The 18,977-nt window shown below is 48.1% G+C and overlaps 1 protein-coding gene across 1 annotated transcript in view; it reads right to left on the reverse strand.

The window, feature by feature from the left end:
• The window catches only part of MED15 (mediator complex subunit 15), an 87,713-nt gene that overhangs the window by 52,407 nt on the left and 16,329 nt on the right, over positions 1 to 18,977 (reverse strand). Inside the window, exons 2-3 of the mRNA XM_027847490.1 lie at positions 4,567 to 4,654; positions 1,070 to 1,121 (exon numbers count right to left, since the gene is read on the reverse strand). Of these exons, the coding sequence (XP_027703291.1) occupies positions 1,070 to 1,121; positions 4,567 to 4,654 (140 nt within the window). The remainder of the gene's footprint in view (positions 1 to 1,069; positions 1,122 to 4,566; positions 4,655 to 18,977) is intronic.

Below are 18,977 nucleotides of genomic sequence, written 5' to 3' on the forward strand. Positions count from 1 at the left end.
AATGCTGCTGATTTAAAGAACAGAAGATATCATTTTTCTAAAAAATGTAAATCTCAAGTCTCAGAGGTCGGATAAGTTTCTGCTCTAGAAAAGCAGTGAGACAAGCAACAGCGGGTCTTAAGAACTTCACACCACACCCCCACATAGATCCGAGAAAGAGGAAAAAGGCTCATGTGTCCAAAATTACTCATAGCAACTCTTTTCAAAGTCGCCCCAAACGGGAAGCTAAGGGGTGCCATCAGACGGCTAAGCGAATTCTGGTGTCTGAGACGTCATGAAACAGCCTGAGGGCGGGAAGAAATGACAAAGCGGGACAGTTTCAGAGGAAACTGGTCAGTGATCGTTTCCAAGACCTGCTGCCAGAGGTGAGGTTCAAATGCAGAAGGAGACATCCAGGTTTTGTCTGAGGGCTCGTTTCTTTCTTGCTTAAGTGTTGGGTGGGGTGGGGGTAGGGCATGTTAATTAGAAAAGTATCTATAAAGATAGAAGTAAAAATAAATTGAACTATTGAGGAAAGAAGGCTATGCATTTGCTCCTCAAAGTTCCTCTGCCTTCAAGGCAGCTCTTGAGAGTATCTGAGCAGGCCTGAGCCAAAGAGGGCTCTCCTTTGTGAAATCTCCTTTGTGAAGAAAAAGGCAACTGAGACCCGGAGTCACACAGTCAGGAGGTAAAAGGATTCAAATCCATTGTGAAGGAGAAAAAAAGCGCTGCAAGCAAACCACACAGGCGAAGGGTCCGTGAGACAACGGGGTCTAAGTCAGGAGCCAAGAAGAGGGACGGCCTCCGGTGGCAGATAGGAACGAATGTCACCAACTGTCCCGCAAGCTCTCTGAGGCCAGGGACTGTCTCATCGGGCTTTGTGTTTTGTCTCTGTGTCCCCAGGACCTAGCAGCAGCTCCTGAATAAAGGATAGGAACTCCTAAGCTGAAACAACTACTTGTGCCCAGTGTGGCCAGCAGGACCTCTCCAGACCAGTCCCAGATGCCCCTCCACCTCTCCCCTGGGCTCGTTCTCAGGGTGCCTTCCCAACGGCTCTCAAAAGTCAAGAAATACAAAAGTTGTTACTTACGAATGTCTCGGAAATGGATAATGAGCCTGGCCACAAGGGAAAGATATTCGTCCTAAAATTAAAAAACAGGAAGTAGTTTAATCCAAAATGAAGAAGACAGACATTTAGTGACTCACCATTTCCCTTCTCTCAGCAGAAGGGAGCCCTTCTTCCTGTGGGCCAGTTGAGCCACACACTGACAGATGGCAGGGGCTGGAGCACAGGCACTGAGGACCCATGTGGGAGAAAAAGTCATCAGAGCCTAGGTAATCGGGCCGAAAACAGGCCGAGAGGAAAGAGGGGGCCGGGACAAAGGAGGGAGATGCAGGGATGTGAAACTCGGGTTCAACCTACTGCCCATTTTCTTCATATCTGAACGCCACGACTGGGTGAGCCCTCTGAATACAGGGCGTGGAGTGCTTGAGCTGGGAGGACCCCGGAAGGTCGGAGGAGGATGGGACCAATCTCCTCCCTCTAAAGAGGGGAAGCCGAGGTCCGGGGAGGGGAAGGGAGAGAGCAGCCCTGCAGCTGGAGTCAGAGGCCCTCGGCACCAATCAGAGATCAGTTACGGGGAAGCAGATTAAAACATCCTTGTCACTTTCTCAATCTAAAAACCCTTTCCAGACTTGCTGTCTTAGGAAGGCAGATAAGGCTGGAAAAAAAAAAAAGAACTTTTTTTAATGGCATTTGTACCGAGCCTACCAAAGGAAACTAGACATGGGACAGAAGTAGCTCCAGTCAGTCCCCTGACCCATTTTCCACTTGGAGGGAACAGCTCTCTTTTTGGCCACTCAGAAAGGGTTCTAGCCTTGATCCTGATCACAGGGAGGAGACTCTTTCAATCCCACAGAAGAAACTGAGGAGTTGAAGACAATTTCGTTCTTGGAATGCTAACCCCCAAAACAGTACTTTAACCTATTCTGACCCTTTCCCTGTTCAAGATTCTTAATAAACTACCTCAGGATCAGGGAGGGAAGGAGGATGCTATACTAGCTTGGACATCTAGACACTCCTCTAAGCTAGAAATTCCAGGACTTCGAGTAATACCAAATAAATAAAAAGTGTTTCTGGTAAACTCCTGCCCCAAAGCCAGAGTTCAGAGTCAATATTTTGTTTTCAACATTTAACCTCTGAGTCTCAGTTTCCTCATCTGTAAATAGAGCTAATCAAACCTACTCTGTACACATAATGCTTTGTTAACCTCAAAGCACCATGGAGACGTTAGCTAGTGAGTACCCAGATGACTTTCCCACTGCTGATTTTTCATTTGTGTACAAAAGTGGACTGGTCTCTCCACAGTCAGTAATATCTGGGCTTTATTTCTAAAGTACTCCCAGCACATTAATAGTTTGTGCGAGGGAGAGTTTACAAAGCACATGGCTGTGGTGAAGAAAGCAAAAGTAACATCAGCCCCATTTTATAGATACATTAGAAAGTGAGCCTCAGAGAAAGGAAGTGACATGCCTGGGGTCCCATGACTAACAAGGGGTAGATGGAGGCTTGGCTCCTGGGTCTGCTGAGCCCAGGGCACTTCCCCTGACTCCACACTGGCTCTAGCGTGTGTGAAGCCTGTGGAAGGCCAGCGCTGGCCAACACAAGGCAGCTCTGTAACCCCGACAACTACAGCGATGATTGTGTCCCTACATCAATTCTGATCCAATATGATCTATCCCGTGTGTGAACATGTGTGTATGGTGTGTGTGAGCCTGCTCGCGTGTCTTACATGGTCTCTGTCCACTTCTTCTCCCTTCTCTCTCCCCAGCCTCCTCTTCCTTAGCTTTGGGCTAACTGGCTGCTAGAAATGGAGTCAGAATCCAAGAGCACTAGAAAGTGAAAGGCCCAGAGCCATTCTGGGGTCAGGGGTTCCTGCAGCTCATAACCCATCCAGTCCACCTGTAGCCTCTGCCCAGCCCCCACCCCCTGTCCCAAGAGAAAGGGGCAGGAATGTTACAAGATGGAAGGGACTGCCTCAGGGGTTCCCCCAGGGAGTGGATTCCTGCTCTAGTACCTCTGTGACCTTCCCCTTTATGCGCCTCAGGCTCTACCTCTGTGAAATAAAAGAGCTGGGAAAAGAAAAGAGGGAACAAATCTCCATGTGCGCAAGCGCAGAGCCACGTGGGTGCACACACGCGTGCACACGCATGCGCGCCCCTTCACTGGAGAGGGGAACACTAAAGAGCTAGTAGGTAGGATTGAGCGGATCATTCTGCCGCTTGACCGGGGTTCGGACGGGGTCACAAAAGGAGTACTTCATACCAGAAGACCCAGAAATAGCAGATGTCAAAACACGAGGCGTCAATAACACTTAACACACAAGCACTAGGTTCGCCGAGGTGACCGCCACGGTGCCTCTGAGCTCCATATCTGCCATCCATCCCAGGAACCTAGATGACCTTTGCAGCCCTGCCCGCCGGAAGGGGTCTCCGTCTTTCTGGGCATTGGTGGGTTTCAGCAGGGATAGAAGTTTCGTCAGCTTCCCCTTCCTCTGGGGTCCTTCTTTTCTGGATTACTTCAATCCTAGACAGTCTCTTTGTCAGAGAGATGTCCAACAGGAAATCTCTCCAGCTACAGCTCACAGAACACAGGGCTCAAAGGGCTGGTTCCAATTCTTGTTTGGAACCTTCAAAACTGGCTGAATCGGTGGTGCCCCTTTTACAGATGAGAAAATTGAGCTTCAGTTTCACTGACGTGAAGTGACTCACCCTTGACCCCAGTGCTGGGAGATAAAGCTGAGACCAAAGCACACATCACCCGATCCTTTCTACCTGCTGTCATGTGACAGCTAATAATGCACGGTGCATGGCATGGGGGCAGCAGCACCAAAGTGCTGGCCAGCATTCTATGTGGGGCATCCATTGTCCCCACCTTCTGAAGGGGCAGGTGTGCCCAGCCCAATATTGCCTTCTCACACCTGAGCAGTCAGCAGCTTGGTTCTCGCACCTGCCCCAATGCTCTCCACCCCCTTGGCCCAACCTCACTTGGCCACAAATCATGCCTTTTGAATGAACTCCCCCAATCCCAACAACACCATCCCCTTGGCCTTTGGAAACCTCAGCTTCTCCCAAGTGACACAGATGAGAAAGTCCCTCACCATGGCCACTGAAATAATGTGCACAAAAGCACTCTGAAAACAGTGCCATGTAAATGAAAGGTATCATGATTTTCATTGCTGTTACAGAAATGAGCCTCTAAAAACATTTCATTTTTACAAAAATACAGACAGGCTCTGGAGTCAGAGTTACAAGGCGAGGGGTCCAGTCCTAGCGCAACCACTTACTAGCTCAATGCCTCTGGACGAGTCCCTCCCCTTTCCTAGGCCTCAGTTTCCTCACCTGTAAAATAGGGAGACTAAGTCTTGAATTCCCTCCCTGATGGGGTCACTGTGAAGAACTTCTGGCGCACCACACAAAGGAGCCATGCCTTCCTTCATCTCAGGAGGTCAGGGGTCGGGAGGCTGCTCCCCCACCTTTGGCCTCGGCCCTCCTCTCCCAAACCCAACAGCCCCAGTGGTGCCTTACCCGGGTTTTGGCCTTCAGGAATACATGGCTCTCCATGTCCTTGCTGGATTTACTGTGGGCTACTCCGGCTTTCCTCATTGCCTCTTCACTGTAACACAAAAGGCAGAGAAGGCGTCACTCGTAGCAGTCCTGACCCTTGTGTCCCCTGCTCCTGCTCCCCAGCTGCCCAGGGATGCAGCCAAGCTCGGGGCAGGAGGTACAGTTACAGGACAGAAAGCGGGAGAGGCCTGGCCCCCTCCCCTGCGTGCAGGGCAAGGGAAAGGCACAGGGGCTGGCACGGGAGGGCAGGCAATGGATCTGGGGGGAGGGCTCTCCTCACGGGCCATGGAGGTGGCAGGATCAACGTCCCCACCAGAGAGACGCACAAGCAAACCACAGAGATCAGTCATGCAGCCAACAAATATTTATTCACTGTCCACTGTGTAGAGATTAGTGTACCAGATGCTAGGGAAGGAGTTTAAAACATTCTGGGAAAGTAGGAGAGAGGAATGTGTACAGTAAGAGTAGAGGAATAACCAACAGCCAGAACTCAGCTGTTTCACCCCCAATATATCAGAAAGATGTGCCACCCACCCCCACCCCCACCCCCCATGCCATAAAGGCTCTTTCACTATCCTCCTCGTCCTCCTCCTAGAAGGCCCCCAGTGGGAGACATCAGGTGTGTGACAGACAGAAGCCGACAAGCGCAGTAACTTGGTGTTTGACCAACTGAGAGATCCCACATGTCGGGGTAAGAACTCACTGGGTGACAAAAACTGCTGGGAAAATGGGAAAGTATCCTGGTAGAAACTAGGCACAGCCCCAACATGTCACATTATTTACCAGAACTATCTCAAAATGGACACGTGACTTAGACTTAAGGAGCGATATTATAAGCAAATTAGTGCCGTATGTAAGAAATGATTTGTCAGATTTATGAAGAGAGGAAAAGTTTGTGACCAAACTAGAGATAGAAAGGGTCACAGGAGGTAAAATGTATAATTTTGATTTCATAAAACAAACAGTTTTCATCCAAACAAAACCAATATAATTAAAATTAGAAGAAAAGCAGGAAACTGGGGAGGGGGAATCTTTGCAGGAAGTTCTCTGACAATGCTTTTATTTAAAAAATATGTAGGAAACTGAATCAAATTTACAAGAATACACCATTTCCCAATTGATAAATGGTCAAAGAATATGAACAGGTTGTTTTCAGAGAAAGAAATTCAAACTATCAATAGTCATGTTAAAAAATGCTTTAAATCATTAATAATTAGAGAGATGTACAACAAATCTGAGGTACCACCTCACACCCGACAGATTGACTAAGATGATAGAAAGGAAAGCGACAAATGCTGGAGGGGATATGAGAAAACAGGTATACTAAGGCACTGCTGGAGGAGCTGTCACCAAATCTAACCAGCCCAGGAAGCAATTTGGAACTATGCCCAAAAAGCTAGTAAATCAGGCTTACCCTTTAACCCAGCAATAATGCTACCAGGTGTATACCCCAAAGAGATCAAAAAAATAAAGAAAAGGACCTATGTGTATAAAAATATTTCTAGCAGCTCTTTTTGTGGTGGCAAAGAATTGGAAATTGAGGGAATGCTCATCAATTGGGGAATGGCTGAACAAGTTGTGGTATGTGATTGTGATGGAGTCCTATTGTGCTTCAAGAAATGACAAGCAGGATAGTTTTGGAAAAACCTGGGAAGGCTTGCATGAACACAGAGTGAAGTGGGCAGAACCAGGAGATACAGAAACTGATATATAAGGATAAGCAGCTACGAGAGACTTAGTAACGCTGATCAATACAATGACCAGCTACAATTCCAAACGACTGATTGTAAAACATGACTAATGGACACAGAGTGCAGACTGGAGCATATTTCCTTACCACTCCTAACTGTTCTGACTAGGTCCACTACAAATTGATGTTCCATGACCTCACCTGTGCCCTCAATGCTGTCAGGCAATCTTTCTAGACCTCCTTCACCAACTCACTCTCCCACCCTCCACAGCGGCTCATCTCTCCTCATGCCTCCCATGCCTCTCTCTCCTCTTCCCTCTCAGCTGAGAACCTGCCTCATATTTTGCAGATAAAATTGCAGTTATCTGCTGTGAGCCCCCCCTTCTTCTCCTCATCTCCTATGACTCAGGTGCCCCGTGCCCCATTCTCCTCCTTCACCCCTGTCGTACAGGATGAAGTGGCCTCACCCCTTACCCAGGTTGACCCCTGTCCGTGTTCGAGTGACCCCAATTCCATCCCCTCTCCCCCAACAGACTGCCTCCCCATCCCCACTCTGTCACTCTTCTTCACTCTCCCTCTCTACCTATTTCCTTTTGGCTGCAAACCTGCCCGTGTCTCCCCCATCTTGAAAAACCCGAACTTGATCCTTCCATCCCTACTAACTATCATCCTCCATCTCTTCTGCCCTTTGTAGCTAAAATTCCGGAAAAGCTGCCTCCCCTGGGGCCCCCACTTTCTCTCTTCTTAACCCCTTACAGTCTAGCTTCCTATTTCATCATTCTGCTGAAACTGCTCTCTCCAAAGTTACCAGTGACCTCTTAGGTGCCAAATCCAACAGCCTCTTTTCCATCCTCCTTCTCCTTGGCCTCTCTGTGGCCTCAAACACTGTCCGTCACCCTCTCTTCCTTAGTATTCTCTCCTCTCTACGCCCCTCTCCTGCCCTGCTTCTCCTGCTCCCTCTCTGACTGCTGCTTCTCTGTATCCTTTGCTGAACATTCCTCTGGATCACTTGGAGGTGTTTATTGGGGGTCTGTCCTGGGCCCTCTTCTCCTCTCCCCTCTACAACTTCACTCATCAGATCCTATGGATTAAATGACCATCTCTAGGCTATGACTCTCAAATCTACCTCTCCTACCCCAGACTTTCTGTTGACCTCAAACTGGATGTCCAACAGACGTCTTACACTCAGCATATCCAACGTGGAATCTTTCCCCCTGAACTCTCCCCTCCTGCTATCTTCCCTGTAACTGTAGAGGGCCCTGCCACCCTCCAGACCCCAGGCTTGGCATCATCCTGCATCCCTCACTACCTCTCGCCCCCCACATCCAATCTGTTGCCAAGACCTGTTGAATTCATCTCTGTGACAATACGCCCTCCTGTCTCTTTTCCTAGCCCCCTACTACCTTTCCAGTCTTCTTCCACCTTACTCCCCAATACAAACCCTTTTACCCAGTGACACCGGCCTCCTCGCTGTTCCATAAACAAAACACTCCATCTCCCAACTCTGGACATTTTCTCTGGCTATCCTCCAGGCCTGGAATGTTCTGCCTCCTTCTCTATTCCAACCACTGACCTCCCTGGCTTTCTGTAAGTCCTAACTCAAATCCCACCTTCTTCGGGAAGCCTTTCCAGTGACCCCTCAATGCCAGTGCCTTCCCTCTGTTAATTATGTCCTATATCTCCTGCACATAGCTCACTTTGTTTGTATTTGTTTGCATGTCATCTCCCCCGTGTAAGCGCCTGGAGGGCAGTTCCTGATACTCAGCAGGTATCTGATAAATGTTTACTGATTGAACGATTCCACATGACTATGTGGAAATGTGTTTCGCGCTGATTTTGTTTTTCTTGCCTTCACAAGGGGGAGGAGGGAGGGAATTTCTAACTGAAAATAAAACTTAATTTCGGAAAAAAAAATGCCACCAACATGTTAGATACTCCACGGAGGAGCTACAGAAATACACAGGCAAAAATTATATAGAATAAAAGGATACAGAAGTGTTAAAATCCATCAAAAATCAAAATAAGTATTTAAGGAAAATGGTTGCAAAGGCCTACCAAATCAACTGAATGAACTCCCATAAGGGAAAGAAAATTAACTATAGAAACAAGTATAAATTATATTCTAAATTGCATTAGGCAACCAAAATTATTTCATTCTGTTGGAAATGCACTGGGGGAAAAAGACCTGGGGTTTTTGGTTGAAGAGGCTCTGCAGTGTAACGCCACAGGACAAAAAGCTGTGATCTTGGTTTGTAAACGCAGACAGAGGAAGAGGAAGAGGAAAAGGGCCACTCTGCTGGTACCTACTCAGAAGACCTGCCCCTAGCTCGGGGAGCTGCATTTTCAGAAGGGCCCTGTCAAGCTGCTAGGGCCAAAAAGGCGAGGTCTAGGAGCAGGTTGGAGAGGCATCTGTAAACACTGCCCCCTGAGGAATGTCTAAAGGTACTTAAAACACTGGGAGAACTCGGGACCATAGACATCTAACATTTGGAGCTAGACAGGGCCTCAGAGGTGACAGAGTTCAGTTCTCCACTTTACAGAGCCCTGAAAGACAAAACTGATCTGTCTTCCTCAGTATTAATCCTCCCCTCACTCCTTTTCACTCCAGCATATTGAACCAAACTCTCACATCTCGCTGTTTTTACCTTCACCATATCTTTCACGTGCTACCTGTCCTCTGTACTCACCTATTCCCTCCCAATCCCCTGCCAAACGGCCACAGCAGGAACTTCCTAAGGGGCCTCCCTGCCTCAGGCCTCTCCCCTACTCTCACCCACAGCCACCCAATTGCCAGAGTGATTGTCCTCAAGTGCATGTGACTTCCTGTTTAATCAGTCAATTAATCACCATGTATCACTCACTAGCAGAGGATCCAAAGAAAAGCAAAAGGCATCAATCAGTCATGTACAGTGGTAACCCCAGAGATGAGGAGGGAAGCATTCAGTGAGAAAGTGCAGGGCCCAAAGATGAAGCGTTTGTGGGAGCTGCGGCAGGAAGTCAGTGCTGCGGGACCACAGAACGCTGGGAAGGCACGACGGGGGCGGGTTAGGAAGGTTTTAGAAAACCCCCTGAAGACCAAACACTCGATTCTCAAGTAAAAAGAAGCCCCTGGAGAGCCCGGGCAGGGACGGTACGACACAGTTTTTTCAGAAGATCACTCTGGCAGGTGATGGAGGATGGTCGAGAACGGGGGGAAGGATTGAGGCAGGCTACGACGGCGGCCCGGGCATGAGGTGGCGAGGGCCTACGCCAGGGTACTGACTGTGTGAGCAAGGACCCAGGAGATGGTGGGCAGCATGGCAAGACATGGGTTGTGTGGGGGGAGCGCAAGACAACACCCAAAGGGTGAGCCTGGACGACTGGGTGATCGCTGGTGCCTCAACCATGAGAGGGAAGGTGGTGGGAAAGCCAATGAGTTCAGTTTGGGACGTGTTGAAATTTAAGATGTCCAGGGATGTCCAGCTGGAGATGTCTAACAGGCAGCTGGCGGCGTGAGCTTTGAGTTGGGAGATAGGTTGGAGCAGGGCAAATCAATTTTGGAGTCCTCCACAGAGAGACGAAACTGAATTCATGGGAGCGGATGAGGCCACCAAGGGGAGTAGTATGGAGGGAGAAGACAGGCCAGGACACAAGCCTGGGGGACGCCTACTTTAGTTGGCATAACTTGGACGGTTCTGGCCCGTCCATTTCTGGAAGGCCACTGATAAGCTGAAAAGAGGAATATTTAAGCTTAAAAGTACGGAAGAACCTTCCTAACGCTGATCAACAGAATGACCAACTACGATTCCGAAGCAGTCTGGATTAAACAGGCCCCCCAGCTCTCTGAGAGATGGATGGCCTCAGGGCACAGATAAGGAGACTCTTTGCTGGACTATATATATTCTTTCACTTCTTTCGTTTCTCTTGGGGTTTTTTTTGGGGGGGGTGCATTGGAGGGAGGATGAGAGGGAGAAAATGAAGATTTCAAAATAAAATAAAACCTTATTAAAAACAGAAAAACCTTTCTAACACTTCTACCTACCCGAAAATGAAATGGGCTGCTTCAGGAAAGAAGGGGTTTCCGGCCTTAGTCTGCAAAGAGAGTGACAGAACAAAACGTTCAATGGGGAGTTGCTTCCCAAGATAAACTGGGCAACAGGATTAAGAGCACCCGGTCTCCTCAACCCAGACGAGCTAAGTCCTGAAAGAACTGGCAGAGGTGCCCACCGAGCCCTGGTCAGCAACGGCTGGAAAGCACAGGGAAAATCAGAGAGGGGCCACAAGACTGAAGAAGGCCAAGCACTGTGCCCATCTTTAAGAAGGAAAGACAACAAAGCCAAACTCTAGGCCAGGGACGCTGACTTGGACTTCTGGGAAATTCTTGGGTAGAATGGCTGGCCCACAAGAAAGGGCAGCAGTGATGGAGCCAGTGCTTGGTCACAGAGACCCAGCTGGGCTTCAACAAGCACAGGGCATGCCGCACTAACTTCAGCGCCTCGTTTTAACACATGAGGGGTACATTTGGGGTACAGTTTATGTGCATCTTTCATACGCTTTTGACTAACTATCTCATGTTATTCTTGTGAAGAACCAGGGAGTGCTATGAATCTGAGAACCCAATCAGACTGGCTGGCCAGACTCAGTGCTGACACCGCAGCGAGCTGCAGGGGAGGGTCCCAGGGACATGTGCCAGACCCTGCTCTGTTTGGCACTCTTCTCAATGATCTGAATAAAGGAATAGAAAGCTCGCTCATCAAATCGGGAGAAATACCTAACACACTGGCTGACCAGCTCCAGAAAGAACTTGACAGCCAATCACAAAACGTTGTTAGCTCAGGGGTCCTGACAGCCCTAGCTAAGACCCTTGGGCTCAATCAAATGAGCTGAAATTGGATAGTGAAAATGTCAAGTCTTGCCACGTACACAAATGAAGTTTCACAAATATAAGGTGCTAGCAGTTAGATGGCAGCAGGATTGGAGGAGAGTGCCAGCTCTCTGAATCTCAGCAGAAAAATGCTCCTGGGCTGTATTAAAAAGGGCAGAGCTCCTAGGAAAGGGGGGGCAGTCTTGTTGCAGTCTGACCTCCTTAGGCGTCATCTGGAGCATCGGGTTCAGTTCTGGGAATAGCTTAGGGAGGACACTGATAAACAGGAGAGGCTCTGGAGCTGGGGCCAGGTCCTGGCTCTGTGCAGCCCACAACTAAGAACGTTTTTAAATTGTTAAATAGTTTCAATGTATTTAAAATGGTAAAAAGCATCCTTAGTTCTCTCTCTGGTCTTACAAAAACCAGCAAAGAGCAGATTGGCCCTCAGGCAGGAGTCTGCCAGGCTAGCAAAAAACCACCAGGAAGTCTGTGTTATAAAGGACTGGCTGAAGGAACTTAGCCCGAGATGAGAAGCCCAGGAGGCTGGGGAGGGGGTGAACCTGACAGCTGGGTACAAGTGTCTGAGGGGTTGTCAGATGGAGGAGGACTCAGATCGGGTCTGTTTGTGCTTGGAGGCCAGGACCCGAAGTGACAATGGAAGCTGCAAAGGGACAAATGCAGGCTGGATGTCAGGAAAAAAAAAACACCCCTCCCATTTTAACTATCCAAAAGTGGAATGGATGCCTCAGAGGATGTCCGCAGGTTGGCTAGAGCCGCTTCCTCAACAAGTCCTAGTGGGCCTCCTTTCATTTAGGGGCTGGACGAGATGGCCACAGAGGTCTGTCCCAACTCTCAAACCCCGTGATTCTAAACTCAGCCCCTGAGCGCAGGGACTATGGTTTTTGATTTATTATTTCTGGAACTTAGCACAGTGACTGGCATCCAGCACGTTCTCAACGAATGCTATGTCATTCATTCACTCATTCATTCATAACCGGTGTCCTAGCCATCAGTGTCTTTTCCATCTGTACCTAACCACCCACCTAGGATACCCTTTCTCACAGGTAAATCAACAAATTACTCATTGGGCATTTCTACTTCTAGCAAAGAGGACATGGCATTCTCTAGGTTCTGGATTGCAGGCTTCAGACCACAGGAAGTCAGTCACCAATTCTCAATATGCCCTAGAGCAAGAAGGAGCAAAGATGGCTAAGACCTGGATTCAAGTCTCTACTCTGCCGCCCTCTCCCAGCCATCACCTCAGATTATCTCCTGCACCTCACCCACACATACAAGCACTGGCCAAATCTTGCCTGTCTGACCTCAGCCACACCGTTCCCATTTTCTCTACTCCCACAGCCACCAGCCTCGCTCAGGCCAGGATGGCTTTCCTGGTCTCAACTCTGGCCCCCTCTCCAAGTCACCTTCCACGTGGCTGCCAACATGACATTCCTAAAGCACAGCGCTGCCTGTATCACCCAGTAATGTATTAACTACCATTGCTATGGGCCAGGCCTTGAGCTAAGCATGGAGGATAGAAAGAAAGGCAAGAAAGTGAGAGCAATGAAAGTGGAAGGCACTGATTGGAGATGATCTTCCCAAGGAGTGAGCTACAAAAGGGAGGAGAAATCACAGAGATGGCTATTGAAGGTGAATGCATCAGGGTCCTCATCTGAGTTTTCTGAGTGTGGGGGAGATGCAGGCATGTTTGTAGGCAGTATGGAGGCTGCCGGCAGACAGGAAAGGATGGAAGATTAGTGAGAAAGAGGGATGATAGAGGGGGCAATCTACTGGAGAAGATGGCATGGAATGGGGTCCTTGTGCAGGCAGAGGGTCTGTCTTGGCAAGAAGAAAGGGTCACTGCTCATGTGAGGCAGCGTTGGAGGAGACAGCAGGAGAAAGCAACTGAGAAGGAAGTGAAGAGAGGGAGTCCTCAATGAATGGCCCCAATTTTGTCAGTGAAATATGAGGCTGGATTCTCAGCTGGGAGGGTGGGAAGGGGGTTCATGGGGAGCTTAAGAAGGGATGAAAAAGAGCTGCTGTGGAGGGGGAAGAGTGAGTCAGTTATGGAGGTGGAGTCAATGGACTGCCTTGCTGCAGTGAGGGCCCAGTTCAGATCACGTAACAGAAATCTGTAGTGACTGGGTTCATGGCTTTCTGCTCCGTTCAGCCGCATGTGAGCAGATGCAAAGGTGGCAGATGGTGGGAGTGATCCATGGCTGAAGCTTGACAGGCAAGACTGGCAATATGAGAAAAAGGAGTAAGGGATTCAAGAGGACAGTGAAGAGTGGAACTCTTTCACCGAGGGGTCAAAATGAGGAAGGGAAGACAGTGTAGCCTGCACGGCAGTGATGGCTTGGGGGAAACTAAGGAGTCAAAGGAATCAAGGTCACAAGATGTGGGGGATGGAAAGACAACAGATGTGATCAAAGGAAGTGAAGAGTTTACATCCTATTGCAACAAACGTGGCTCCAACTTCCCTTTTCCAGCCTCTCATGCTACATTACTCTTTTCATGTGCTCCTCAGTCCAGCCAACTCGTTTTCTATTCTCCCTCTGCCCCGTGAGCCCTTTCTTCCAATGGCAAATTTCAGGAATGTCCATGTTGAGGAAGGACCTAGGCCAGTCATCCTTCACCGTCCAGATCCGACCTCCAGACCTCTGAGCAGATAACCCCACCCCCGGCTTTTCCGCTCACTGGTATGTGCTGTCTTCCCCAGCAGAACCTAAGCTCCTCGAGGGTAAGAAGCATCTTACTCTTTGCTTCCGTGTGCATCCCCTGCATGTAGCACGGTGCTTGGCACCCAGGAAGGGCCTGGAAATGACCAAGCTTGCCTCCTTACTACCCTTCCCATGTCTCCCTCTCTGTGCCTTTGCCTGGAATGCACCCCTTTCCCCTCCCCACCTACTGCAGATTTGGAATGCCTAGCTTCTTTCAGAGATCAGTGCAAGCCTCACCTCCTACATGAGGCCTAACTTGACACCCCAGCTGTTCTGCTACTATCTCCCTTCCAAAGTGACCTGCCATTTACCTTGCATATGATTACGTGCAGGCATTTTACACACACACCTAGAGAATGTGGTAAGTTCTTTAAGGACAGGGCCTTTCATTTTTGGTATCGTGTGTCCATTGCCTGCACAGAGCAGGGGCTTAGTAAAATGCTCCTCGAACAGCCCTGAAACTCTTGGGTTCTGAGAAAGCCCGCCTCCATCTTGCAGCCTGTTTCCTTACAAGGGTCTGAGACATAAGCTACATAACGCCCTTTCCAGATCTGATAAACTTTCTAGAAAAACTATATAGAGCAATTCTTTGCTTCACCACCAGATGGCAGGAGTGTGTCAGCAAGGTTAAATGCAGACTGAGGTTACATTCCACCACTAGAAGGAGCCCTTCAATAGCAAGGCAGAGTTAGCAACAAGCAGGGGAGTTTGGCCAGGTCACCTACAGGCAAGTCCTCAAGTATTTATGCCCCAGGACAACAGTTCAGTGGCCCAGGAACCTCCTTTACTCCCCCGGCCTCAAAGTAAGAGGGATATCCTCATTTTTGGGCTGGCAGCCATGCCTCCCCACCCCTGCAAGGGATAAATCCCCCAGGATTCCATCTAGCTGGCCTCCTCTACTTTTCTTTCCCCTGCTCTTTCCCAAGAGACCTAGACCCAGGCCAGGAAAGCCTCCAAGGGCTTAGCTTCTAGAACTGCACTCAGTTTAACCCAAACAACACCCGGAAGAGCAAGACTGGCAGGTATAAAACGTTGGGAGGACAAAGCTCAATAAGGCCCAGGGTCTACTCTCAAAGACCTATGTACACAAGCACACAACCCAACTATTATCTAAGGGAATGTGCAATAAAAGCAAAATTAGCTTTGGAAACAGGAGAGGTGCCAGTTGGGGTGATAAGAGACCTAGAAGAAGTTAGCTCTAGAACCTCCCCTCTTTTTGCCCAAGCCAAAAGGAAACTAAGGCACAGGGCAAATAAGTGACATGCCTAAGGTCACAAAAGTGGCCTCAGGAGAGCACAGGCGTTCTCTGAATCCAGCACAAGTCCTTCTTGGGGAGAGGCCACACACCCACAGCCTCCAGGCTTCCTGGAGGAAGCTGGAATCTGATGGGAGAGGCAGAATCAACAGGTGCCCAGGATGGAGGGAGGAGGAATTCATTCCAGGCACAGCCTTTGAAGGGTGATGAAATAGGGCAAGCAAAGGCCAGGGGAGGGGAAGAAGCAGGACCAGAACACAGAATGCAGACACCATGGGGGGACGGTTCTTTTTTTTTTTTCTTAGGCAATTGGGGTTAAGTGACTTGCCCAGGGTCACACAGCTAGTAAGCATCAAGTGTTTGGTCTGAGGCCAGATTTGAAATCAGGTCCTCCTGACTCCAGGGCCAGTGCTCTATCCACTGCACCACCTAGCTGCCCCCAGGGATGGTTCTAGATAAAAAAAAATCTGTAAGCAGGCTAGACACACAGCTTGTGGAAGGCCCTGAATGCCAGGATCAAGATGTTATACTCTACTCAATAGGCAATGAGGCCTGGATAGAGAAATGATATGATCAGATCAGTGTTACAAGCAGCAATGAAGAGGATGGTTTGGAGAGGGGAGAGATTACGTAGGAAGAGCAACTATGTTCAAAACAGAAGAATTAGGGGCCCGGATGGAAGCTACGGCAGAGGGAGACACAAGCACAGATTGCCTTCACTTCAGTTACCTGGCAACGAAAGATCCCATTAGCTCCCTCACAGAAGTGCGTTTCCTAGGAGGCTTTAGTCAAAAAGGAGAAAATACCAGGAACTGGAAGACTGAAAGACTGGTTAGCTGAGGGAGGGAGGGCAATGAAGAAAGGCCTAGTACCTTATGTCTTTGCCCAAAGTGAGCATTTCAAACTCTTTCTGTTCGATTAATGTAAAGCCCTAAGACAACTGAGACAACTGTAAAAGAAACGTGCAAAAGGCTTGGGTACTGATTTCAGGGAAGAAAGAAGAAATCCATTTGGAAAAGGAGCTTGAAAGGTCATTGGAGGAAGCTACTTTGCTGCAAGCCTCCCAGAGAGACTTATTCAATTCTCCTAAGTTATTAGCAATACTTTTTAAAAATTCTTAGAACACCTCCAAAGGAGCAAATTTGGAACTATGTCCAATGGACCAGAAAACCGTGCTTCCCTTTGACCCAGCAATACCACTACTAGGTCTGTGTCCCAAAGAGATCAGAAAAAAATGGGAAAAGGACCACATGTACAAAAGTATTTCTAGCAGCTCTTTCTGTGGTGGCAAAGAATTGGAAACTTGGGGGGGATGCCCATCAATTGGGGAAAGGCTTAACAGGTTGTGGTATATGAATGTGATGGAACATTACTGTGCTATAAGAAATGGTGAGGATGATTTCAGAAAAACCTAGAAGGATTTATACAAACTGATGCTGAGTGAAGTGAAGAGAACCAGCAGAACACTGTCCACACTAACAGCCGCACTGTGCGACGATCAGCTGTTAATGACCTGCTATTCTCAGCAGCACAGTGATCCAAGACTGCTCTGAAGGACTGACGATGGAGGATGCTCTCCATCTCCAAAGAAAGGAGTGACGGAGTCTGGAAGCAGATTCAAACGTACTATTTTTTACTTCCTTGTTTTTTTGCATGGGTTTTTTTGGTCTGAGTTTTCTCTCACAACATGACTAACATGGAAATATGTTTCGCATGACTGTACTCGTATAACCTATATCAAATTGCCCTTTTTCTCAATGAGGGGAGAGGGAAGGAAGGGAGGGAGAGAATCTGGAACTCAAGCTTGTTTGCAAAAATGAATGCTAAAAATTGTTTTTACATGTAATTGGAAAAAAAATTAAATATTTAAAACAAAAAAATAAATAAAAGGAGGAAAAACCCTCCAAATAAGGAAAAGCAGATTGCATTAATTGGAGAACAGCTGAATAAACAGTAGTATATGATTGTAATAGAATATTATGATACCTTAGAAATTAGAAATATTAAGAATTACAGGAAACTTGGGAAGACTTGCACAATGGATAAAGTTCAGGAGATTGGGAAGACTTGTGCTCAAAGCCTGGCTCAAACCTTTACTAACTCTATGACCCTAAGACTCCTTATCTAGAAAAGGAGGGAGCTGAACTCAATCAAGTCTGCTAAGAATCCTTCCAGCTTGAAATTAAAGATCTCTTGGTGCCAGCAAAGCACACAGAACCAGAACAGCGGACATGATGAGCCTGCAAGACTTGAGAAGAGATAAAGAGATGCACCTGTCACTCTTCATTCTGCTCCCCCCCTCCCACCCCCACCCGCTCTGGGCTGTGGAATATTCATCCAGGCCTGACTCCCTCCCCTGGGCCTTGGAGCTGGCAGGTTTGCAGAACTCTGTCTTCTCTCTCTTTTTACATTTACATCTATTCCAAAGGATGAGTCACTAAATAGAAGGGGAAAAGATTTAAAAATGAATGAGATGTGAAACAAAAGGCATCAGTAAAATAAATTTTAAAAGACTTTGCTGCTATCGTTTGGTTGTTTTTCAGTTGTGTCCAACTCGACTCTCTGACTCTCCATGATCCTATTTTGGGGTCTTCTTGGCAAAGATACTGGAGTGATTTGCCATTTCCTTCTCCAGCTCATTTTACTGAGGCAGACTGAGGAGGAAACTGAGGCAAACGGGTGAAGTGACTTGCCCAGGGTCAGACATTTAGGAAGTGTCTGAGTTCAGATTGAAACTCGGGAAGAGGAGTCTTCCTGACTTCAGGCCCCGTACTCTATCCACTGTATACATCTGAGCTGCCTAAAAAAGACTTTACAACTCTGAGAAATGCAATGACCAAGTATGACTTCAGAGGACTGACAGGAAAGCAGATCTCTCACATCTCACTGCAGATGTGGAGGAGATAATAAAACATTTTAAAGGGGGGGGGGGAATCATTCCAAGGGCTTTGTGCTTGCTTAAGAGGCCAGGACACTGAAAGAGAACTTTGGAGGCTGGGAGGTTCTACAGTGGACCAGAGAAGAGAGAAGCCTCAAGGAAGGGGTAGCCCAAGCCTGGCCCAAGAAACTCTGGGGGCTCTAGAGGGAAGGGAACCAGTGAAGCTGACCCCTGAGCCCACCAAGTGTCTAGAGAGTCAGGCTGGACCCAAGAAGCCTTTGGGTTTTATTAACAATAACAAGCAAAGTAGCATAGAGGGAGAAGAGGACACAGGCCAGAAAGCCGTGTGGACGCCCACGTTAAGTATGGGTGACCTGCATGAAGACCCATAAAGGGGACTGAGAAGTGGTCAGTTAGGCAGGAGAGCTAGGAGTGAGCAGTAGCAGGAAAACCTAGAAGGAAGAGTCTCGTGGAAAAGAGGGTTACTGCGAGAGGTCAAGAAGGATGAGGCCGGAGCAAAGGTCATTACATTTAGCAGGCAAGAGGTCGTCACTAACTCTGGGGAGAACAATTTCAGTTGGATGATTAGGTACACAGTTAAGAAGAGAGTAAGAGAGGACAGGAAAGGCAGTCAGTCAGTCAGTAAACATTAAGCAGCTACTATGTGCCAGGCACAATGCCTCTCACATTTTAAGGGATCACAAATCCACAAGAGACTTCAGAGACCACCTATCCTCTATTCACGCCCTCATTTTTACAGATGAGGAAAGTGAGGCTTGAAATTAAATGACTTGTCCAAGGCCACACAAAAAAGTGTCAGAGGAAGGACTTGAACACATGGCCTCTAATTCCACTCTATGCTCTTTCCACTGCATCATAACTCTGGCTCAGTTTAATTTTAAAAAAAATTCAAGTCATTAAGCACCTCCCAAGAATACAAAGGCAAAACAGCCCCAGCCCCTTGCAGCTGACATTCTTCTGGAGAG

Source organism: Vombatus ursinus, unplaced genomic scaffold (genome assembly GCF_900497805.2).
Source record: "Vombatus ursinus unplaced genomic scaffold, bare-nosed wombat genome assembly UNPS02015411.1, whole genome shotgun sequence".
In the NCBI taxonomy this organism is placed as follows: domain Eukaryota; kingdom Metazoa; phylum Chordata; class Mammalia; order Diprotodontia; family Vombatidae; genus Vombatus; species Vombatus ursinus.